The sequence below is a fragment of the Neodiprion pinetum genome, chromosome 2 (assembly GCF_021155775.2).
Source record: "Neodiprion pinetum isolate iyNeoPine1 chromosome 2, iyNeoPine1.2, whole genome shotgun sequence".
Classification (NCBI taxonomy): domain Eukaryota; kingdom Metazoa; phylum Arthropoda; class Insecta; order Hymenoptera; family Diprionidae; genus Neodiprion; species Neodiprion pinetum.
In genome coordinates, this window is record NC_060233.1 from 5,358,817 (window position 1) to 5,384,197 (window position 25,381).

The following is a 25,381-nucleotide window of genomic DNA, read 5'->3' on the forward strand; positions in this document are numbered from 1 at the left end:
ACGTCGGAATAGTGCATGAAAGAAATTATTCCGGCACTTTTCAAAATCGCGAAAATTTTCGCCAAAAATGCAAAGGGGTTAGCCTTACTTTTTTTTAGGGCAAAAAACTTTTGGTCTCAGATTCGATTTGAATGACCCTTTCCTGACTAATTGGACCCCCAGGAACTCGGAAAACGCAGCAAAAGCAACGTAGGACCAACAGCAGAGAAATGACGACGGAAAAAGCACCGGTCAAAAAATGTGGAAATCACGGGTTCTTGTTTTTTGGCTCTAACTTTTGATCCGTTGCTTGCAGCGTATTCGGACTGTGCCCAATCGATTTCTCTCGGAAAATTACGTCGGAAAGGTGCACGAAAGAATTTATTGCAGCACTTTTCAAAATCGCGAAAATTTTCGCCAAAAACACAAAGGGGTTAGCCTTACTTTTTTTTTGGGCCAAAAACTTTCGATTACAGATTCGATTTAAATGACCCTTTTCTGACTAATTGGACCCTCAGGAACTCGGAAAACGCAGCAAAAGCAGCGTAGGACCAACAGCAGAGAAATGACGACGGAAAAAGTAAAAAAATGTGGAACTCACAGGTTTTTGTTTTTTGGCTCTAACTTTTGATTCGTTGCTCGCAGCGTATTCGGACTGTGCCCAATCGATTTCTCTCGGAAAATTACGTCGGAAAGGTGCACGAAAGAATTTATTGCAGCACTTTTCAAAATCGCGAAAATTTTCGCCAAAAACACAAAGGGGTTAGCCTTACTTTTTTTTTGGGCAAAAAACTTTTGGTCTCAGATTCGATTTAAATGACCCTTTCCTGACTAATTGGACCCCCAGGAACTCGGAAAACGCAGCAAAAGCAACGTAGGACCAACAGCAGAGAAATGACGACGGAAAAAGCACCAGTCAACAAATGTGGAAATCACAGGTTCTTGTTTTTTGGCTGTAACTTTTGATGCGTTGATCGCAGCGTATCGGGACTGCGCCCAATCTATTTCTCTCCCAAAATTACGTGGGAATAGTGCATGAAAGAAATTATTCCGGTACTTTTCAAAATCGCGAAAATTTTCGCCAAAAATGCAAAGGGGTTAGCCTTACTTTTTTTTTGGGCAAAAAACTTTCGGTCTCACATTCGATTTAGATGACTCTTTCTTGACTAATTGGACCCCCAGGAACTCGGAAAACGCAGCAAAAGCACCGTAGGACCAACAGCAGAGAAATGACGACGGAAAAAGCACCGGTCAAAAAATGTGGAAATCACGGGTTCTTGTTTTTTGGCTGTAACTTTTGATGCGTTGATCGCAGCGTATCGGGACTGCGCCCAATCGATTTCTCTCCCAAAATTACGTGGGAATAGTGCATGAAAGAAATTATTCCGGTACTTTTCAAAATCGCGAAAATTTTCGCAAAAAATGCAAAGGGGTTAGCCTTACTTTTTTTTTGGGCAAAAAACTTTTGGTCTCACATTCGATTTAGATGACTCTTTCTTGACTAATTGGACCCCCAGCAACTCAGAAAACGCAGCAAAAGCAGCGTAGGACCAACAGCAGAGAAATGACGACGAAAAAAGCACCAGTCAACAAATGTGGAAATCACAGGTTCTTGTTTTTTGGCTGTAACTTTTGATGCGTTGATCGCAGCGTATCGGAACTGCGCCCAATCTATTTCTCTCCCAAAATTACGTGGGAATAGTGCATGAAAGAAATTATTCCGGTACTTTTCAAAATCGCGAAAATTTTCGCCAAAAATGCAAAGGGGTTAGCCTTACTTTTTTTTAGGGCAAAAAACTTTTGGTTTCACATTCGATTTAGATGACTCTTTCCTGACTAATTGGACCCCCAGCAACTCAGAAAACGCAGCAAAAGCAGCGTAGGACCAACAGCAGAGAAATGACGACGGAAAAAGCACCAGTCAACAAATGTGGAAATCACAGGTTCTTGTTTTTTGGCTGTAACTTTTGATGCGTTGATCGCAGCGTATCGGGACTGCGCCCAATCGATTTCTCTCCCAAAATTACGTCGGAATAGTGCACGAAAGAAATTATTCCGGCACTTTTCAAAATCGCGAAAATTTTCGCCAAAAACACAAAGGGGTTAGCCTTACTTTTTTTTTGGGCAAAAAACTTTTGGTCTCACATTCGATTTAGATGACTCTTTCCTGACTAATTGGACCCCCAGCAACTCAGAAAACGCAGCAAAAGCAGCGTAGGACCAACAGCAGAGAAATGACGACGGAAAAAGCACCAGTCAACAAATGTGGAAATCACAGGTTCTTGTTTTTTGGCTGTAACTTTTGATGCGTTGATCGCAGCGTATCGGGACTGCGCCCAATCGATTTCTCTCCCAAAATTACGTCGGAATAGTGCATGAAAGAAATTATTCCGGCACTTTTCAAAATCGCGAAAATTTTCGCCAAAAATGCAAAGGGGTTAGCCTTACTTTTTTTTAGGGCAAAAAACTTTTGGTCTCAGATTCGATTTGAATGACCCTTTCCTGACTAATTGGACCCCCAGGAACTCGGAAAACGCAGCAAAAGCAACGTAGGACCAACAGCAGAGAAATGACGACGGAAAAAGCACCGGTCAAAAAATGTGGAAATCACGGGTTCTTGTTTTTTGGCTCTAACTTTTGATCCGTTGCTTGCAGCGTATTCGGACTGTGCCCAATCGATTTCTCTCGGAAAATTACGTCGGAAAGGTGCACGAAAGAATTTATTGCAGCACTTTTCAAAATCGCGAAAATTTTCGCCAAAAACACAAAGGGGTTAGCCTTACTTTTTTTTTGGGCCAAAAACTTTCGATTACAGATTCGATTTAAATGACCCTTTTCTGACTAATTGGACCCTCAGGAACTCGGAAAACGCAGCAAAAGCAGCGTAGGACCAACAGCAGAGAAATGACGACGGAAAAAGTAAAAAAATGTGGAACTCACAGGTTTTTGTTTTTTGGCTCTAACTTTTGATTCGTTGCTCGCAGCGTATTCGGACTGTGCCCAATCGATTTCTCTCGGAAAATTACGTCGGAAAAGTGCACGAAAAAATTTATTGCAGCACTTTTCAAAATCGCGAAAATTTTCGCCAAAAATGCAAAGGGGTTAGCCTTACTTTTTTTTTGGACCAAAAACTTTCGATCACAGATTCGATTTAAATGACCCTTTTCTGACTAATTGGACCCTCAGGAACTCGGAAAACGCAGCAAAAGCAGCGTAGGACCAACAGCAGAGAAATGACGACGGAAAAAGCACCAGTCAACAAATGTGGAAATCACAGGTTCTTGTTTTTTGGCTGTAACTTTTGATGCGTTGATCGCAGCGTATCGGGACTGCGCCCAATCTATTTCTCTCCCAAAATTACGTGGGAATAGTGCATGAAAGAAATTATTCCGGTACTTTTCAAAATCGCGAAAATTTTCGCCAAAAATGCAAAGGGGTTAGCCTTACTTTTTTTTTGGGCAAAAAACTTTTGGTCTCACATTCGATTTAGATGACTCTTTCTTGACTAATTGGACCCCCAGCAACTCAGAAAACGCAGCAAAAGCAGCGTAGGACCAACAGCAGAGAAATGACGACGGAAAAAGCACCAGTCAACAAATGTGGAAATCACAGGTTCTTGTTTTTTGGCTGTAACTTTTGATACGTTGATCGCAGCGTATCGGGACTGCGCCCAATCGATTTCTCTCATAAAATTACGTCGGAATAGTGCATGAAAGAAATCATTCCGGCACTTTTCAAAATCGCGAAAATTTTCGCCAAAAATGCAAAGGGGTTAGCCTTACTTTTTTTTAGGGCAAAAAACTTTTGGTCTCAGATTCGATTTGAATGACCCTTTCCTGACTAATTGGACCCCCAGGAACTCGAAAAACGCAGCAAAAGCAACGTAGGACCAACAGCAGAGAAATGACGACGGAAAAAGCACCAGTCAACAAATGTGGAAATCACAGGTTCTTGTTTTTTGGCTGTAACTTTTGATGCGTTGATCGCAGCGTATCGGGACTGCGCCCAATCGATTTCTCTCCCAAAATTACGTCGGAATAGTGCACGAAAGAAATTATTCCGGCACTTTTCAAAATCGCGAAAATTTTCGCCAAAAACACAAAGGGGTTAGCCTTACTTTTTTTTTGGGCAAAAAACTTTTGGTCTCACATTCGATTTAGATGACTCTTTCCTGACTAATTGGACCCCCAGCAACTCAGAAAACGCAGCAAAAGCAGCGTAGGACCAACAGCAGAGAAATGACGACGGAAAAAGCACCAGTCAACAAATGTGGAAATCACAGGTTCTTGTTTTTTGGCTGTAACTTTTGATGCGTTGATCGCAGCGTATCGGGACTGCGCCCAATCGATTTCTCTCCCAAAATTACGTCGGAATAGTGCATGAAAGAAATTATTCCGGCACTTTTCAAAATCGCGAAAATTTTCGCCAAAAATGCAAAGGGGTTAGCCTTACTTTTTTTTAGGGCAAAAAACTTTTGGTCTCAGATTCGATTTGAATGACCCTTTCCTGACTAATTGGACCCCCAGGAACTCGGAAAACGCAGCAAAAGCAACGTAGGACCAACAGCAGAGAAATGACGACGGAAAAAGCACCGGTCAAAAAATGTGGAAATCACGGGTTCTTGTTTTTTGGCTCTAACTTTTGATCCGTTGCTTGCAGCGTATTCGGACTGTGCCCAATCGATTTCTCTCGGAAAATTACGTCGGAAAGGTGCACGAAAGAATTTATTGCAGCACTTTTCAAAATCGCGAAAATTTTCGCCAAAAACACAAAGGGGTTAGCCTTACTTTTTTTTTGGGCCAAAAACTTTCGATTACAGATTCGATTTAAATGACCCTTTTCTGACTAATTGGACCCTCAGGAACTCGGAAAACGCAGCAAAAGCAGCGTAGGACCAACAGCAGAGAAATGACGACGGAAAAAGTAAAAAAATGTGGAACTCACAGGTTTTTGTTTTTTGGCTCTAACTTTTGATTCGTTGCTCGCAGCGTATTCGGACTGTGCCCAATCGATTTCTCTCGGAAAATTACGTCGGAAAAGTGCACGAAAGAATTTATTGCAGCACTTTTCAAAATCGCGAAAATTTTCGCCAAAAATGCAAAGGGGTTAGCCTTACTTTTTTTTTGGACCAAAAACTTTCGATCACAGATTCGATTTAAATGACCCTTTTCTGACTAATTGGACCCTCAGGAACTCGGAAAACGCAGCAAAAGCAGCGTAGGACCAACAGCAGAGAAATGACGACGGAAAAAGCACCAGTCAACAAATGTGGAAATCACAGGTTCTTGTTTTTTGGCTGTAACTTTTGATGCGTTGATCGCAGCGTATCGGGACTGCGCCCAATCTATTTCTCTCCCAAAATTACGTGGGAATAGTGCATGAAAGAAATTATTCCGGTACTTTTCAAAATCGCGAAAATTTTCGCCAAAAATGCAAAGGGGTTAGCCTTACTTTTTTTTTGGGCAAAAAACTTTTGGTCTCACATTCGATTTAGATGACTCTTTCTTGACTAATTGGACCCCCAGCAACTCAGAAAACGCAGCAAAAGCAGCGTAGGACCAACAGCAGAGAAATGACGACGGAAAAAGCACCAGTCAACAAATGTGGAAATCACAGGTTCTTGTTTTTTGGCTGTAACTTTTGATACGTTGATCGCAGCGTATCGGGACTGCGCCCAATCGATTTCTCTCCCAAAATTACGTCGGAATAGTGCATGAAAGAAATTATTCCGGCACTTTTCAAAATCGCGAAAATTTTCGCCAAAAATGCAAAGGGGTTAGCTTTACTTTTTTTTTGGGCAAAAAACTTTTGGTCTCAGATTCGATTTAAATGACCCTTTCCTGACTAATTGGACCCCCAGGAACTCGGAAAACGCAGCAAAAGCACCGTAGGACCAACAGCAGAGAAATGACGACGGAAAAAGCACCGGTCAAAAAATGTGGAAATCACGGGTTCTTGTTTTTTGGCTCCAACTTTTGATCCGTTGCTCGCAGCGTATTCGGACTGTGCCCAGTCGATTTCTCTCGGAAAATTACGTCGGAAAGGTGCACGAAAGAATTTATTGCAGCACTTTTCAAAATCGCGAAAATTTTTGCCAAAAACACAAAGGGGTTAGCCTTACTTTTTTTTTGGGCCAAAAACTTTCGATCACAGATTCGATTTAAATGACCCTTTTCTGACTAATTGGACCCTCAGGAACTCGGAAAACGCAGCAAAAGCAGCGTAGGACCAACAGCAGAGAAATGACGACGGAAAAAGTAAAAAAATGTGGAACTCACAGGTTTTTGTTTTTTGGCTCTAACTTTTGATTCGTTGCTCGCAGCGTATTCGGACTGTGCACGATCGATTCCTCTCGGAAAATTACGTCGATACAGTGCATCAATAAACTGATTCCAGCATTTTTGCAAATCGTCGAAAATTTCACCATAAATCCAGCAAAAACGCCGAGGGGTTTTACTCGTGATTTCCAGAGCAAAAAGTTTTTGAACTCAGTATTGACTTGAACGATACATGTCAGATTAAGGGGGGAACCTGCTTTAGAGGCTTTAAACAATCGGTTTTTTCAAGGATTTTTTTGGGAAGGAAAGAAATATCCGAATAAAACAAAACTCTCAGGGTTCATTGTTATGTATTTCAACACTCTCTCGAATTTTTTCATTAGGATACATGTCATATTATACCTGGTACAAGCATTTCACCGAGGCGTCTCGAGTATGCATTTGTCGTGCGGCCGGAAAGGTGCAGGTCGCAATTTCCATCTGAAACAAAGAAACCAAAAAAATTTTTACTTTTCAATAGTATAGCTTCTAGTTAAACCAAGAAAATTCCGCAAAAAGTGAAAAATTCAATGATTTTTCGCAAATTAAAAAAAAAAATTCATTTTTCTCGCGAAAAGAATTCACTTTAGATTGTTTAAAAAGTGGGTTAATCTTAACTTTCTTAAGGTTTTTTAGGTTCAACTAGAATAGAATTTCATCCCGAGTACAATGCAATTTTTCTCGTTTCGAAAGGACGTTTAGTTTTTTCCCTATATTTCCCGCCAATTAGGAAAAAGCGTAAAAATGAAAAACGGAGAAATCGTGTGTCAAAGTTTTCGTACATAAAAAATTGTAATTTTCTCGAACTTACCGCATTAATATGCTAATCGGCGATTCCTGGTCAATAGAGTTGCCCTTCAGATCTTGAAAAAACTGGTTCAGACTCTTCAAAAAACTGGTTGAAAACTTCAAAAAACCGCTCGTATACCTGCTGGACGCTTGCTCACTATTTCTTCTGTAACTTCGAAAATGTTTCGAATTTGCGACTGAAATTTTAGGGACACATTCTTGGATAGTTTGGGTAGACATTTATGCAAAAAAAAAAATCGGTTTTTTGAAGCCTCTAAAGCAGGCTCCCCCCTTAAATGGACACTGAAATATGTGAAAAACACATCCAAAACAGCGTCAGATAATTTTTTTCCATTCGAACACTTTTCGAAAAACAATTCTGCTTCTCTACCCAACGTAGATACTTCACTTGCGACTAGCTAAAACAGCGTTTCGATTCTATACCTACGAAAATTCAAAATCGAGAGAACAAATGAAAAGTTGTTGTAATAATTATGAATATTAATGTTATGGAATTCATCGAGCGTGTGTCGAATAGAATCCCATTTCGAAATGAATAATTCTTCTAATTTCATATTATAGCCGTATTATTGTAGATAATCTAGTTTGTCTCTAGGAAAATTATAAAATTTACGGTATGCACCACGTATCAATCGTACATGGATCATATATAATAATATCGTACATGGACCGCATATACATACATACTTCTTGGTCTCAGCATCATTATTACATCTGATCTATTATTATTTATGATCTATGTATACATTCTGCTCTCGGGTACCTATACTTCAATCAAATCACTGTTTTCAGGGTTCGTACGCTTTTTGGAACCCGAAATTCCCTGACTTTTCGAGGTGTTCCAGCCTGAAAATAGGATTTTTTTCAGTAACCTTCCAAGAAATATGCTGCTAGTTAATGACAATTTTTTTGCTTAATAATACTAATACCTTGAATATTACCTAGTAATTAATTTACTGTCCGACTACTAATTTACAAACAACATCCAGCGATTTTCAGTAAGAAAAAAAAGAAAGTAGGTTTGATATCAAGTAATGTACGTATAAGAACGAATTTCTCCAAGAAACTTAAAATTCCAGTCTTATTTTCGAAATTCCCTGACTTTTCTCTGCTGTAAGAAACTCCCTGAGTTTTCTCAGTTTTTCAGGTTTTCCCTGTGCGTACGAACACTGTGTTTTGCTACAAATTTTGGAAGAAATTTACTCCCATTATTAATTTCTTGTATCGCCGACAAGGTGATAAGTACACACCGGCTAAGTACCGGCTTGGGCTTACCATTTCGAAGACAGTGTTACTCGGAAGGTGGATGCAGCCAGCATTATCTCGAAATCGGCAACTCTCTGATGTTCTGCAAATAAGTTCTCAACTCTACCGTTGGAACATCTGAAGGGGCGCAAGCGCACGACAATTTTCGCTTGTCACACCAAAGCTCATTGGGGCAACTGTCTTTATAATTTTCAGTCAACGATCTAGTATAGCATTTTGTACAAAGTTCAAATGTCTGACTGAAAAAATTTAAAGGGCCGTTCCACTCATCTGAAATCGTGACGATCACTACAGTACCGCAGCCAAGGATGATAGTAACTGCCGTATAGTTTCTCATTTATTGAAAAACTTTGCTTCCGTGTTTTTTCCCCACCATCCGTATCAAACTTCAATGTTATTAGAGCGATCAGAGCTCGTTGGTGCCAGTTGTAATGTTAGGTTATGTATGTCGTTTGAGGTTAATTACCGGACATATTCAGTAATTTACGTAGTGTGGAATGTATAAAATCGTACTTGCATCGGTGAAGCGTACAACTTGAAATTGGTAATATTTCATAAAGTTCTTTAGTATCGCGGTATTGAGTAAAACGAGTTTCATAAAAGTGTATTTTGCAATGACCGAACCGAACACCGAGCGATGCAGTTACATCAATTGTGGTAAACAACGGCTTGGACAACAATTTCATTATCTGCCACTGAAAAATTCGAGCCTTTGTGTGAAGTGGTTGATAAACAGCGGGCGGGAGGATTTGCTTACACGTGAGACTCCTGCATTAGAATCATTGAAACTTGCTATTTGTAGCAACCATTTCCATGATGATGACTACCTCCTAGGAGGAGCTTTGAAGGAAGACGCAGTTCCAATTCAATATTGGGATCTCGGCTACTCTATTGAAATTGGTGGAATGAAAAATGCTGACGTAAGTTACAACAGTTGTGCGATGTTAATAAATTGTTGCATTCCAAATGCTATAAAGGTTATTATTTTTATTTTAACTTTTATTATTTGTCTCAGCAGATTGATCAGCAAACACAGAATAACAGCATTGAGAGCCTCTCCACTACAGGATCTGAAACTGATTCCAATTTAGGATCAGACAATAAATTCCGAACTCAATTAGGCAACAAAATAGAGGCTGTATTAAATTCAGTCCAGAATTTCCATGGTCAATCAGCAAGTACTGAGAATTTGGATTTTGAGCATTCGGTACAAAATTTGTGCACAAAGCTGAAGTTAAATTCCGTTGGATATAATGCTGATCGAAACCACCTGACATCGACGAGTGATTTGATGAAATTGAAGAGAACTATCAAAAACATGTGTAGAACGTGTGCAAGGAAGAAAAATAATCTAGTCAATATAGTTGATGAAACGACACGCTCTTCCAACAGTATATTGACGAAATTAAAACTGCTTATAGAAATTAAGAACAGTGATGATCTGCCGAAAAAAATATGCCACGAATGTCTTGCAAAACTGGAACAGTCGTATAAATTTTTTCAACAAATATACAAAGCAGACAGTACTCTACGTGGTATGCTATTTGAATGTAAACAAGAAAGCGAATCTCTTTCTAACCGTCATAATAAATGCAATGGTGATGTAGCTTGTTCTCGAAATCCTAAGACTTCGGATAAACTCGTTAGTAAGGCACAGAAGTTTCGATTGAAAGTAAATAATCTATCGCTTAAAAATAATTTGAATACTACATGGATGGATAGTGAAGTTGCTAAATTTGATGAGATTATGAAGAACAACGATAATATTCTAGAAAAAATTAGTTTGAATAGCGAAATTTATTCAAGTGAAAATACTGAAAACACTGTGAGCTACTTACTGTCAGACTGTAGTAACAACGATGCTGCATTGAACTGGCTCGACGTTGTGGGTACAATAAAGAAAGAACATAAACCAAATGCATCAAAATCTAATACAGCTGTAGAGAAATCACCAGTTGCTGCTTTTCGAATTCAATGCAAACATTGTGACCGTACTTTCAAATTACGACGACAATTAAAAACCCATATAGCAATGAATCATTCTTCGCCGATAAACTATACGTGTGAACATTGCAATGTTTCCTGCACGAGTGAAAAATCTTTGTCAGAACATTATGTTCAGGCTCATCCTGGACAGAGATACAATAGTAATAATTGCGACAGTACAGTCTCAAAGAAAGATGAGTTACTGTCACACATCGAGCAATTCGACTCAAGAAAATCCATTATACCTGAAAAAAATAGTTACACGAATCCACATCTTGATCAAACATTTGCCTGTGATGACTGTGAGAAAACATTTTCCTGCAAGCAAACTCTCTGTAAACATATTCACAGACTACATCCACCTTTTGCTTATACTTGCACAATTTGCAACAATGTGATGTACAGCGAGGCTGCTACTTATAAACACATGACAACTCACGATAAAGCCCCGCTATTTCCATGCCATGATTGTGGCAGAATGTTTTACAGCACCAAGAAATTAGAGAAGCATAAAAGCATACATGATAGTGACACATGGAATAAAAGGAAAAAGGTCTGGTTCCATTGTCAGTTGTGCGATGCTTCATATACAATAGCTGAGGAATTAATTAAACACATAGAATCTCATTCTTCAGAGGATTGGGAAAAGTATAGAACTAAAATTTTATATTGCGGTGAATGTAATGCCAGATTAATAGGTAAGGAAAAGTTCCGAATTCATAAAATGAAGTACCATCTTAGCAAAAGGGGTGATTTCATTTGTCTACTTTGCGATGGAGTTACCCAAGATTTTCAATCATTCGTGGAGTATGAAAAACATATCAAATCGCATTCTAATGAGCTTCAACATTTGCTTTTGAAAAATTTCAAATGTGAGCATTGTCGAAAGGCTTTCAACTCAAATTCTAGTCGAATAAATCACATAGATTTATATCATTCCGATGTTATGCATTCTTGTCCCATTTGCAATTTCAAAATAAAACGTGAAGATCATCTGAGAAATCATATCACCACTGTTCACAATTCCAACAGACAAAGTTCAAGTAAAGCGCAAAACTTTTTAGAAGAAAAGTGTTCAAGTTCCAAAAACCAAAGGAGCGATCATAATGAAGAAGATCAAGAACCGTTTAAAAATTTGGAGAAATTATTTCCTTGGGCCCAAAGATATTCATGCGACCATTGCAGTATGAAATTCTATTACATGCACAAACTACGGCAGCATCTTCTCAGTGAACACGGAGATAAAGAGAATGCAGCAATTATTCAAACATTGGAGAAATATCGAAAATTTAAATGCACAGAGTGTGAAGCAACTTTTAAGCACAAGAGCGGCCTAGATACACATATGAAACGAATTCATTCTGACACAGAACACACATGTTATATTTGTGGACTCAAATTAAAATTAGCAAAGGATTTGTGTGACCATTTGCTCACGCATGACAAAGATATGCAACTTCACAAATGCCAATACTGTGAAAAACAGTTTGAACATGAGGAAGATAAAATAAATCACGAAGATAATCACCATGCAAAACGGTTTAAAAGTGATTCGTTCGATTGTGACAGTGAATAAATTATATAATTCCAATACTTATTGCATCAATTTCAGTCAAAGCTTAGCACTAGTATAATTGGAATATTGAGTGACTGGCAATACATTCAATTAATTGAGATCAGTTACCACATATCTTGGTATGTATTGTTATTATTACGTTATTTTGAATTGCTCAGGTTAAAAACAAAGTACCATCAAGTCGAATATTTTTCTAGATATTGTATAATTAATATAATTAAAAAATAATTCATTTGTATATACAGTTGCCACCGATTATTTCCATAATTACATCAGCTATGTCGACATCAGCTATGTCGGTGGTAACTTTCGTACTATGAGGAATTAGATTTTTTTTAAATACCAAACCTTATGAGAATGAGACATATCGCTGAGACTAGTGATTGTCATTTGCAGTTCACACACCATCATTATCTATTATTAGTTTTTAAAATGAATTTCATTTGTTTCATCAATTTCTTTTAAGTACTTTTTCCTGCTTATTTGTTAGTACCTATGTGTAATATATGCATTTTCTATACGTATAATAGTTGTACTATTGATGTATTATATATTTGAATTACTTTCTATTGATGAACCCAAGAGATTTGAAACAAAAATCACATACAAATGAACCTTTGATTGGGCCCAAACAGTTCAGAAAAGTTAAGGGTAAAAAATCTTTTTATGTATTAATTTTCTAACTGTCGTATATTCAGCATTTTGGGGTAATGACGAAAATACAAGGTTTTTAAATCACTTATCGATTGTTTTTTCTCTGCCATACTCAACCCTGTAATCTTTATATTATTGTCGGAAATTCTTGACAATATTCATTTTACTTTATTCTAAATTTTTCAGACCGTATTACAAACAAATCAGTCCACTTATACGTTGTGAAATATCAAAACGTATCGTGTCTTCGTCATTTTTGATTGATGATTAATAATTATGTTGTAAATTATAATAAGAAAATAATGAGACAATAATAATAACAATACTACAACGTTTTAGCTTGCTTTGTGGTAAAGATTTTTCGCAATTCTAACAAATTAAAAAAGACGGATTATGAATATGAAACAACATTCGAGGTATACAAATTTAAATATATCTTTGTTATTTACATGTCACTTTTTGCATTTCCTTATAAACTGTTAATAGGATATAACACTCTGGACCAACATGTATTGTTAAGAATAAAAACTATCGTTATGGTCTTGATGTGATTTGGAACAATGTGCCCGACGCTCTGTGAATGCTGCCATTCGAGATGATGGTATCGTAGTGCCTTTGGGAATCTAAAAAAGTATGCATAAGAAAAGTTACTCACTCCCTCCTTCGTCAGTCATGTTTTAATTTACAATTAAAAAAATGAATTCTGACTATCACCTTAAACCACGGAGATTCTAAGCAATTCTCTGCTGACGCACGATCTTCTCCATGCAGGCAGAGCAATCTTCCGAGAAGATCTTTTGCATCATTTGAAACCTTCTTGAAATATTCATCAGGAAAGCAAAAATCACATTTTAATATATTTGCTGTCGTTTCCTCGACCGAATCATCCAGGAACGGTGACAAGCCACTGAAACATTCGGCAGCAATCAGTACAAAAATTCGATGAATATCAAAACCTGCCCTATGGAAGCAATGTATATTACTCAACAGCTCTATGAAACGCATAACGCACCTTAGCAACACATAAATGAATACTCCAGTTGCCCACATATCAGTGTGACGACCAGTAGGTCTGCCAAGGACTAATTCAGGAGCTGCAAACTCTAAGTCAGCAGGCGGTACTACTTCCTCGACAGGCCCTCGAACAGCTTCACCCAAGTCAACAAGCTTGACAATTTCTGTTTCTTGGTCGACCAGGACATTTTCAGGTTTCACATCGAGATGAGCAAAGTGTCGGGTATGTAACCAATCCAGAGCGGAAAGCAATTGGCTGGTATATTTGCTGGCAGCTGCTTCGGTATATTCTTTCTTCTCACATAGGTATGTGAACAGCATCGGACCCCGAACTCTTAAATAAAGCATCGATTACTTACTGTTCAATCAGTTAGAATAATAACAATCTTTCGTTGTACTCACAACTCAAGTACGATTGTGTCTACTCCAGGCTGTGGAGCATTTTCAAAAAGGGCAAATGCCCTTACGATGTTTGCGTGATGCGTTGAAGCCAGTAAATCGTATTCTGAACGAGTGAATGATCTAGATTGTTTGTGACGTGGTGTTTGTTTAAGTGCAACTTCATGACCAGTACCGCGGTCTCTGGCGCGCCGTACGACTGCAAACCTCCCCTTTCCCAGCTCATCCAACTCCAGATATCGTCCGACGAATTGCTCAGCTTCCCAGCTTATTCCCTCATCCATGGGCAATGTTATCACAGCTGAAGGTGATGTCGCGTTTCCAGTCTTTGCAACTATTCTAAAACTGTACGAAGTCCCAGGTAGTAATTCCAGGACTGTCGGACGCGTTTTGACTTCTTTTATAATAGTTATCCATTCTAACGATGGTATTGTTCTGTATTCCAAGTTACAGGACCCAGTATCATGGCACTCCCAATCTACTTCAACCTTTGTGGTGCCCAAAATACGTGCCCACGTTGTTCCGTTTCCTCCTATTTTTTGAAGTCAAGAAAATATACTTGTAGTTTGTAGTTGTAGTAATAAATTTAGTATGTAATTTAATTATGTTATTTCACTGACGTGCATACACACGGCATTACAAACCTGTTACATTGAGTGAGATTTTCGTGGAACAGGAACCATTATCACACTGTATACTACAAATATATGCACCAGAATCCACCGGACGACAACGAGAAATTTCGAGATATATAAATCCCGAATTATGGTAAAGCCTATGGCGTTCGCTCGGTACAATATCATGAGATTCTCCCTCCTTCCGCCAAACAATCGTGGCACCTTCAGCCCGTGCAACTTCTATGGAAAGTCTGGCTACCTCGCCGGCAGTAACTCTTACAGGTGTTAAAACACTGAGTACTTTTGGTGGCATTTTTTCTCCAAGCCCCTTCTGCGGACTAGACACTGCTTGATCTGGGTCTATTTTTCTCGGGCGAAACGACCATGCTCTGCTGATTGATGAGTTGGGAATGAAACTAGCTGGAATCCACAATTCTTCCTTTGCATCAATAGGAGAAACGACTAGCCCTGGTCCATCTAAGTGAGATACGACCAATTCGTCTCCAGCGTGTAGTTTGACCCAGTCAGCGGCTAATCGTACGCGAGCACCTGGAGCCACCTGAGGAATCGCCGCATTAAAGAGAATCCCTTTGCTTTCTGGCGACATTCCCGGCTTCGTCATGCGATTTTTATTCATATACGTGCATCAGAATTTCATGCTCACCCAACAGTAGGATGTACAGTAGAACCACCACCCATCGTGCTAGTTAGTTCAGAACCAATACTTTTTTTCTGAATTTTTTTTCATCTCATTTTTTTCTAGCATTTCTAGTTTATCTTTTGACAATGGATAATGTCTTAATTCTTCTACAAAGTGGAACTATAGGCATACGTATTTGTACTTTAGGGGCATACGGTATTTCTTTTTTTCTGTCTGTTTATTTTTTTTTTTTTTGTTATTTTTGTTATCTTTTCTTTTATTTTTTCAATAGTACAAGAGCGAGAGTTTGCCATTGCAACAACAGAAGGCAATGCAATAGATAGCGGATAGCGAGAGACATCAAGAGGAAGAAGCGGAAGAGTCCCTTGGCTGTAAGTAAGAATGCTATAACAGTCTTGGGCTCCACTTCATTTCATAGCAGAGAGGGATTGGGGCTCACCGGAATTGAGTTGTTGCGAACTGGCGAACGTGCTCGCAGAGTGTTCCTGAACCCTTCTAAGAAGTTAAGTCTACTCTTAGTAGGGCTGGGTGTCCGAGGAGGCAGTGCATCGCCATCTAAGCCACCCGCGGTGTGTGACCGCTGAATCAGCTGCGTTTTACGTTGATTGCTTCTTTCCTTATTTGCTGCTCCAGACACTGTCAGCATTGGGGGAACTGACACCGCTGCTTGAATGACTGGTTCCGGTGTCGAGCCACGGCTGTACGCCAGCAAATTAAAAATGAATAGAAAACACAGTACTACAGATCAAATTTTTCCTACATTATTCAATCGATGTTAACCATATCAGTCGTCACGATTATGTTTTTTCTTGCTATCTAACAGTGAAATTGAAAATGATTTTATTAATGAGGGAAAATGTTGACCAGAACAGAAGCTGTGTCTGTTGCTTTTTTATCCAGCAAGGTAGTAATATAATGTAAGTTATTTCAAGCGCATCGCAGGTCAAGGAAAAAAGCTCTTGGATTTGCTTAGATTAAGTCGCCAAGACCTCTGGATAGAGTTATAAAATATAAAGCATGATTAATGTGCACCGTTCGTTTCTTATTGCTTTTTCGTGCATAGTCAAGCAATTAATGTTAATGTGAAAGTTACTCCTGAATCGATGGTTAAATGTTATAAAATTTGTATATTTGTCGAATTTATTATTAAGGTAATGTTGAATAGCTTTTGAGTATAGGTTTCAAGGTGTGGGTGAGATACAGAAAAATTTCACTACGGTAAATTTGCTTATTCAATTGCATAATCGCACACCCACGACTTTATTTATTGAAATGATAGTTATTTACCTTGGTGAAAGGGTGTAATTATTGCAAGTGGACATTGGGTAAGAAAGATCGATTTGATATTGTAGTACTGTGTTTTTGGTAAATCATAAAATAACAAGCAGTTAGTTAGGGTGCGCCGGCATTAGGGGAATAGGGATTACGATGCATCACAATGACATTCTCAATCAATTTACGTTTTTATTCTAAACAAAATTTTTATGCGCAGGAGTTGATTATTATAGTAGTTTTTTTTTTTTTTTGTTTTTTTTTTGTTTTTAGTTTTCCAATAATATGTATTATGTACACGCACTGCAGCTCGTTCACTTCAGCGCCATTATAAACGTTATTAAAATTATTATAAATATATCGTACATTTTGCATTATAATAATAACCAATTTCATTACTGTATGCTCTCTTGAGCGCCTCACTTTATTATTTAATTTATACATATATATATTATTATTATATATATATATATTATATAATATATTATATTAATATATATATATGAATTTTTATATATATATATATATATATATGTCTATATGTATATATGCACATTGGAACGGATTAGCACACGTGACAGGCTCAGGGAGCGAGAGTAAGTAAAAAGACTAATAATTAGAGAGAAGATTCAGAGAAGCTAAAGAGCAGGGCGAAAGACGAGGGGTACGAAAGGATAAGTTTGGGGTAAAGACAAGGAGACACTACCATTAACTAGCTTACAGCGTTCGTATTTTTATAAAATATACAAAAATATGTTGAAACGAATATTCACAGGTTGAGTGTTAAATGTCAGTAAGAGTTGAGTAGTTGGAGACGCTTACAGTGGGTCTTTGGTAAGTTCCTTTTGGTAGGCAATTGGGGACTGTATTGCCTTAAGGAAATCGCGCTGTGTTTGCAGGATCGCTGTTATCGTATCCACCCATTCCTGTTTTCGCGCCTCATTCTCGTCCACTGCTGCGCACGAGAATCCCAAGCCTGGCTTGCGAGGATCCGTCGAACGGATCACGAACCTTTCAGGGTCATCTCCCAACTCGTCGAGACTCATTTTGTTCACCTGTATTGCGTTATTGGAAAGTTACAAGAGAAAATTTGTGTTATTCATCCATATTTACCACCCTGTTGATGGGCTTGATTCTGAGTCTAACATTCAACCGACTGTTAAGAAGCAGCTGCTTGCGACAGTATCTCAATTGAATCTAACAACCCAAGTTTTTGCAAATAAGAAACCGAACCTACCTGTATGTGAGCTTTGTATATGTAAGCGGGATTAGTGAACTGGGTTTTTTTCCCGACTGCCTCACTGAATATAATATTCTGCTCAAATAGAAAAACCTGCCATTCTCTTCCGCGAACAGGTACATTTCCTATTTCAGAAACTAACAGCGGGCCATGGAGTAGTAGTTTTCCCTGGGCGGTAATCTTACCCTGAAAACATCGAACCCTTAAATATTAAATCACCGAAGCTAGGAAGCAAACGTGAATAAGTGAAGAACAGGAAAAGATTGACCTACATCAAAGCCCTGTAATCTTCCTACGTCCATCATGTCATTGGCTGCTTTGGGAATGATGTGCATAACATGTGCTGCCGCACGAAGACCTTCTATCTCTGAGTGATTTTGCGTCTTTTCCGTTAATCTTAACGCCTCGCGCAGCAGCAATTGATACTTCATTATTCGCTGTACAGGCTTGATCAGTAAGTCGCATAACTGAAGCCTGTGACCCAACTTTTGCCGCAATTCCTGTAAATTTTAAGTTAACTTAGACATAGAATTCGATTGACGCTTCAAATGAGACTGTATATTTCTATAATAATTACCTCAAAGTATGTGTCGATGTGTTCAGATACAATATACTCGGAAACTGGCTTATTTTGACAATAGACAACATACATGTGCAATTTTCTCTCATACTTTTTGAACAGTGGACCCAAATCTTGTGGTCTCTCCAGGCAATGCTCCAACGCTTTGAGGAAAAAACTGCAATTCAAAATAGCGTTAAATTTCAAATATCGGGAGACCTTTGCATTTAGAAAAGACAATTTCATCAAAGCAGAAAATACGTCTAGCATGAAAAATTAGATTGAAATTTAATTAACATTGATACTATAAATCAGAAGTATAAATAATACTCACTCTCTGTGCCACTCATAAATTGCTTCTATATTGCCAAACACCATTTTGTCTTTTCCACCACGCAGATCTTCGGGTAGAGGAATTTCGCTGTCAGGATCTCTCATGAGTGCCATGTATCCCTCAACGATCTGCTTCAAATCACTGACGTACAATCTTTCAGTGTCAACTAACTCACTGATAACGAACTGTCTTTTAACGATTGCTGCACTTTCTGGATCTGTCTCTTCTACTGCTGACACACCAAGGCTGACTCCATCTTCGCTGCCCGTTGCTTTACTAGGCACTCGTTGCAAACTGTTCCTCTCTTGGTTTTCCGTATGTTGTTCCTGTTACATTTAGCCGATGTAATATATCCATAAGATAAAGTCCGATAGAAATAGTTAAACGGTATATAGTACGATGAATTTGTTTATTGCAGGCCTTCCATTTATTTCTAGTTTCAAAAAAAGGAGCAATGAAAAAACCCAGTAACAATTCAAATAGTTATCATGGCAGAGAGTATTATAAGACACAAGTTTTTCAGATTATCCCTTTATTTTTTCTCTTACATGCGTTGTACTTTACAAGATGGAATGTGATAGAATAAAATGTAACTAATGAGAATACTTCGTATTGAAAAACTGTCTTCCGCTGGTTAAGTACTGACAAAAAGTGACGGAAAATAATTAAGAAATAGCAAATTGAGTGGAAGGTCTGTTAAAACACGTTTGTACAACGCCTGACGAGTATGCAGAAAAATAATCTTGCACCGAACTCACCATTCTCTCTTTGACTATTTGCTCGATTTCTGCAAGATCGGCCGACGTAGCACCGTCCAAACTACTCATGGAATTCTCTGAACCCTGCAATCGCAAAATGGTACACATAGATATAAATTACAGGTGTAAAATAAAATTCGCGATGAAAATGCAAATGTCGTTTCGTTCCGCAATTAACTTCACCTTGATTGTATCGCTAAACGCGGCATAAAAAAGAAATAATAATAAATAAAATTACAGTCTCGGATAAAATGGCGTCGATGAAGTGCACCCACACCGACGTTATCTGGCATATACGTAAGTATAATATCAGCGTGTAAAAGTCAATTTCCGTCAGGGAAAATTGGGTGAGAAAAAAATGAAATTAACCCTCATCGGATTAGGCTTACTCTTTTTCCAGACAATTCGTCGGGGATCGTTGAACCGGGTGGTCCGTTTCCCGTGACGACGACAATTGGCTCTGTTATCGGTTTCATCGGCGGCGGTAGCTCGAGATCATCCTCCCCATCCTCGCCCCCGTTTTGTTCCAAGAAAGCCGGCGTCTCGCCGTCTTCGCCCTCGACGTCTTCTTCCTCTTCGCCCTCTGAGGCCGCTCTTCCGGATTTGTCACCACTCGGTAATTTGAACCGTTTGTCTGATCCGGTTTTCTTCAGAGGCGGCAGTCTGTCCGGCGTCGATGCCGATGACTTTTCTACCTTCCCTTGACTCAACTTGCGCAGCGGTGGCGGCAGCCATTTTCTCCTGAAAATCAAATTGAATAAACATTGAAGAAACACGTTTTGCCACTTTAGATTTCTCACATGAGCATCATTAACATGAAATTGAATACGCTGCAGCGTATTTTTTGTTTTTTGGTTCAATGTTTCTCAATTCATCAACTATTATTATCATATTATATCCTGACCTATCGTGAACAGTTTTTTAATAACGAGAAAAATAATTGAATCCAAGGAGAATTATTTTAGGCGAATCGGCAATGCAATTAATTTGTAGAAAAAACAAAGAGTGTGAAAACCCGAACAAAGATGTCGATGATGATGATGATGATGATGTTGGTTTAAAAACCGCGATGCGGTGTCACGCCGCTAAAGACCGGCTCTAGGCCTATATATGAACAATAAACTCTGCCTCGTGTAATCATAAAGAAAGGAGGAGGAGAACATACAACAATTGTGTTGAACAGGATCTTCGTTTAACCGATCGGAAACACCAGCTTGCTCGTCAAGCATGTCGGGTTAAATTTTTTTTTTTTTTTAAATTTTTTACGAAATTGCTGCACAGATAAAAAAAACAGAGAGCGTCTTATCAAAAGTGCGTCGTCAACTGCAGTATTTATTTATATTCGTAAACTTGGGGATGCATCAGAATCCGGTTAACTCAGAAACGATAAGAACTGCCACATTCATATGGAACGATGAGACATCGGATGTTCTGAGGACTTGCAATAATCGCGCAATACAATTTTCTCGCAAGACAAATATCAACAGCATCCTCGGAGTTGCGAACATCACTCGACAAGGACACAGGCTGCGATTTAGCGATAAAATTAACCCAATGCATAATTTTATCTAATAAAACAACATTTGTAATCAAGTTAAATTCACAAGCAATTTTACTATAGTTTTAAAAAAAAAAAAAAAAAACCTGCAGCACATAAAAATTGGTCATTTTTCGATCAAAATCCCATCTGTCATTCCCAAAACTTGGAGTTTAGTTCGTTCGTTAATGGAAATACCCATATGAATGGGCGTGAAAAAAAAACAAACGTGTATTCTGCACGTATAATTGTTTAACCGGTAATCGTATCGAAAAAAAATTCCCCCACATCAAGGTACATACATATTATTATGCAAGCGTAAATACATCGCGTGTGTTCCGTGAAGAAATTAAATGACTGTATGTAAGTATATATATATATATTACAAATAATAATTACGACGAAGCGATCCAGAACGCGTTGTAACGTTTTACATAGTTTAACCCGTACAATCGGTTTATTTACAAATGGCATATTAATCACACCGCGAGATTACAGATTTGCATACACGTATACGTATAAATATCGTGTGTATTAAATTGATTAAATTTATTGATATTAATTTCAGTAATATGCATATAATTACCCGCGTCAATCTATTAAATAACGTGGATATCGTTCTTGACACGCGATCGGAAATTCGTCCATGTAAATATTTTTTTTAACCGCATAAATACATATAGTATATTATATATATATATACTTCTATACTGTTTTTCCTTCATTGATTTCTTCACTCTCTCTCTCTCTCTCTCTAAGAAAAAACAGAAGCAATAATTGCCTAATTTATACACGGCTTTTCTGACGTACATATATACTATGATAACATCTCAAATATTATACCTATATTGTCAAATGCTAAATCTGAATTTTAACGTGCCGATCAGGTTCATGAATCGCGGTGAAACTCACATACTAGTATAATTTCGCACTTTATTTCCGGATATAATATTTTCAACGTCACGGTATAATACATATTTTTTTATATATATTTTTTTTCTTTCTTCATTTACAGTAGAATAAAATCGTGATGATTTAACCGCGTTTGTCGTACAACAGAGTTACTGATTTCCGTCTACCTATACATGCAGTACACAATAAATCGTTCAGATAAATTTATAACTACGTGTACTACTACGTTAATTTTTATCGATAGATAAAACACACGGTGCGTATACTGTATATGTACAACTATACACAGGTACGCGTGTGATTGCATTGAGAAAAATTCGTAGCAAGAGAAACGTTAAAAACAAAATATATAAGTGTATATTAAAACGTTCAGTAAAGAAATTGTTTAAATCGCAATCTTTGACTTGTTATCTCACATCTAAATAAACTTATTTCATTATTTTCTTTCCCACAGTGGTAAAAATATTTACGTCTCTTTACAATACCTAAGCGAATATACTTAATCACTGAGTTCAATAAATTCGTCAAGGAAATTCTCGCTGAATCGTGATTATCGTGGTAGGATATCCGTCGCTTTATCATCACTACCTCACTGATTGGTGTTTTTAGAGTACTATAAATGTGAAATTACGTAGAGTGGTATACATAAAATAACAGTGTTTATTTCTTCTCTTCAATCGTAATTGCTTTTAAATGAAAATCTCTGAAGCAAATAAGACTTGTTATACACTGTATTATTTTAATTTAAATTCTCCGTTCGTGGTTGCAGTAAAATATCATTTCCTTCTAAACGTTAAACGGATGAAAACGTAACCCGGAAATACTTGTCGAATTTGAAAAATGGCTTGTGAGAGAGTCAAAGAAAAAAAAAAAAAAACAAAGAATAAGAAACTTGTACTCACCCGCTGAAAACTCGCCGTTTGTTCCCAGGTGAGCTTGTGCTTGCAGAACCGCCTCCGTCGCTGGTTCCCAGTTCTAAAACATCGTACAACACATTTTGAAACATGTTAACGGTATTTGCACAAACGCGCGTCACCTTTATACGAAATTTATTCACTTTTTTCCCTTCAATTTTGCACACTCAATCCCTGTACATCAATTGTATTATATCTTGTAAATTTCTTTAAATCCCTGCGACTCGATCATTTCCGCACCCTTTTCACATCACAGGTAGAAACAAACCAAAAAAAAAAAAAAAAAAAGCAAAGAAAAAAAAATGCAACACTGTTTTCAATCCCAAATCGCAGCACCATAGAATCGAATATATTTCTCCCTTCTCCGTGTAACAAGTGTTGACTATTCTTAATACATCACGAGTAATTAACCAATTAATGATAGCCGTCTGTGCACCAGGTATTTTATATAAACTTTTACGTGTAGCCAGACAGGTCAAGCAGAGAGCGTCCAATATCGCGGACGATGTATTTCTGATAACGCGTGCCTCTGGTATAAAGCTCTCAGTTATGCGAGCAAAGGGGTTCTCCCTACTTCTTCACCTCGGCGTATATAACTAACGGCTTGAAACCGCAGCGGGTTGGTCTATTGCTCAAAGATCATTGAAGAGAAAAGGGAAAAAGAAAAAGAACCGTGGAGGGGGAAATTGAGATAGCAATGTTAAAAACTGACTCACTTCACGCACGCTCTACATGAATTGCGTTATTGCATTATAAAATAGACGTTCGCAAGTTAAAGCGTGACCAAAATGATCCAGTTTTCGCGCTCTGCCCTGGATCATGATCGAGGAAACTTTATTCGTCGACCTGCATCTCTCGGCGGCTCCCGGATGTCGCGACGCAAGACACGCGTCCTCTTCTCGCCTCTCATCTTTTAAACTCGACGATCAGAAATAGGCGTCCCTCACCGCCTTTTTGCTGCATCTCTTGGTGCGATTCCAATAAAATATACTTTTTATACATATAATATAATATGATATATTATAATTCGGAGACCGCCGTTTTTCGTCTATTATATTTATAGAATATAATGTACGTGTAATTAATTAACAAAGTTAATCGCGGAACAGCTGAAATATAGGCTGCATTTTTTTTATATATATATATATACCTATATACGTGTATGTAACCCGTTTTTTAATTTTCTCAAAGGCAATTTTAATTTTTCTTGTTCAGCTTTTTTTCGTTTTGACCCCCCCGCCCCCCTCTCCCAATAACATATATAAATAAATATTACTAAACGTTGAAACGATGTAAGATTTAAAAAAAATACATCCTTTAGACGACTGTAAAATATTAGACCTACATGTGTTACGAAAAACCCATCGAATATTCCACGAATCTAATGTATAGTAGACACGCTGTATTAATCCTCACTGTATAAACGATGAGAACACAGAACCCGCTAGCTTGTGGCTCTGTAACTTCCGGTAGGGAATTTCCGTAGTCGATTCGAGGCTCATCGTAATTTTAAAATAATGCATAACTCATTAGACCGATTTGCACTTGAACGCAAAAATCTCCATGTCCTAGCCTTGTCACAGTTTATTTATAACTTCGAGTGGACTTCGTTACTTCTTATAACCCCAAAAACCCCCGAGTAACAACTTCCGGTCAGAATCATCGAATTTTGATAGTTTTCTCGATTTTAAATCCGCCATATTGGATTCGCTATATTGTATTCGCCATATTGAATCCGCCATCTTGGATTTAGAAATAATCAAATTCGAACATGAGATTCGTGATCAGCGACCGGAAAAACCCCCGAGTAAAAAAATTCAGGTGAAAATATTTAGTAGAAAAATGTTTTTACTAAAAGAGTTGAGGCAAAATTCGATTTCTTTGTTAATTTCTGAAGTATTGATTTCGAATTGATTGCAATAAAAGAAAAAATGAAGAATCGCGAGAACGATTTAAACGACTTTCTTAGAATTTGAGATACATTTTAACTTGTCCTTCTTTGCATCAGTTTCACGGGATGACAAATTCGACAACGTTATACGAGGAATTAACATCATTCACTCAGACCGAGAAATTCGCAATTTTATATTTGGGAAGAAAATATAATATTCAAGGACATGTTATATGTATCTCTAAACAATTCTGAGCACTTTGAAATGTATAATTCTCTTACAGGTAAAAACTGAGAACACGGTTTTTATTCGTTATTAAAGTTGCTTCATCGTGTGAAATATCTCGTGGATATATTTCGTCGAAGAGATTGCGTTAACTTTCCTTAGAAAAATGAGGAAATTAATTATCAGAAGACAATACAGCGGCGTGCAAGTTTTGCGGTAATCGCTAATAATCCATAATTGAGAGAAACGGATAATGCAATATTGCACCGCATAATTACGGATTTCGCAAAAAAATATCGACTTCGTATCAAGTTCGCCGAATAAAATCATTATATTGTCTCTTCACAACAATATCGTAACAAGTTTAATAACTATTTTGCTGTAAATATGAATTTAGAACGAAACAGATACGATCTGACCCCGACAAGAAATTATCGAAACTGTGGAAAATCTCGGTAA

The 25,381-nt window shown here is 37.8% G+C and overlaps 2 protein-coding genes and 1 long non-coding RNA gene across 11 annotated transcripts in view; 1 reads left to right on the forward strand and 2 right to left on the reverse strand.

Annotated features, from left to right (window-relative positions):
• Positions 1-6,621: 6,621 nt before the first annotated feature.
• On the reverse strand, positions 6,622-8,412 carry LOC124211607 (uncharacterized). Its single transcript, XR_006881489.2, has 3 exons — positions 8,382-8,412; positions 7,108-7,251; positions 6,622-6,737 (listed from the first exon to the last, which is right to left on the reverse strand). It is a non-coding gene; the product is annotated as an uncharacterized lncRNA (long non-coding RNA).
• Positions 8,413-8,531: 119 nt separating this feature from the next.
• LOC124211600 (PR domain zinc finger protein 5) lies at positions 8,532-12,672 on the forward strand. Of its 4 annotated transcripts, none has more exons than XM_069133306.1 (3): positions 8,532-9,131; positions 9,207-9,292; positions 9,388-12,672. In XM_069133306.1, exons 1-3 carry the CDS (start codon positions 8,987-8,989, stop codon positions 11,932-11,934), a joined length of 2,778 nt encoding a protein of 925 aa, XP_068989407.1. In that variant the 5' UTR covers positions 8,532-8,986; the 3' UTR covers positions 11,935-12,672. The 4 variants fall into 4 exon arrangements, with proteins under 4 accessions (XP_068989407.1, XP_068989408.1, XP_046466807.1 ...); XM_069133307.1 differs by having other exon boundaries at positions 9,391-12,672; XM_046610851.2 differs by having other exon boundaries at positions 8,532-9,292.
• Positions 12,673-12,998: 326 nt separating this feature from the next.
• trio (trio Rho guanine nucleotide exchange factor) overlaps positions 12,999-25,381 on the reverse strand; it is a 44,855-nt gene continuing 32,472 nt past the window's right edge. For 3 of the 6 annotated variants that reach the window (XM_046610830.2, XM_046610828.2, XM_046610827.2), the window contains 15 exons: positions 22,794-22,866; positions 19,832-20,183; positions 19,443-19,526; positions 18,685-19,010; positions 18,369-18,528; positions 18,064-18,291; positions 17,789-17,977; positions 17,374-17,606; positions 15,719-15,977; positions 15,283-15,321; positions 14,646-15,177; positions 14,005-14,533; positions 13,601-13,936; positions 13,303-13,495; positions 12,999-13,211 (listed from right to left, as the gene is read on the reverse strand). In XM_046610830.2, the coding sequence (XP_046466786.1) occupies positions 13,104-13,211; positions 13,303-13,495; positions 13,601-13,936; positions 14,005-14,533; positions 14,646-15,177; positions 15,283-15,321; positions 15,719-15,977; positions 17,374-17,606; positions 17,789-17,977; positions 18,064-18,291; positions 18,369-18,528; positions 18,685-19,010; positions 19,443-19,526; positions 19,832-20,183; positions 22,794-22,866 (3,641 nt within the window). In that variant the 3' untranslated portion in view covers positions 12,999-13,103. Of the gene's footprint in view, positions 13,212-13,302; positions 13,496-13,600; positions 13,937-14,004; positions 14,534-14,645; positions 15,178-15,282; positions 15,322-15,383; positions 15,649-15,718; positions 15,978-17,373; positions 17,607-17,788; positions 17,978-18,063; positions 18,292-18,368; positions 18,529-18,684; positions 19,011-19,442; positions 19,527-19,831; positions 20,184-22,793; positions 22,867-25,381 lie in introns of those variants that run through there. The other 3 variants (XM_046610829.2, XM_046610831.2, XM_046610832.2) reach the window with 3 other exon arrangements.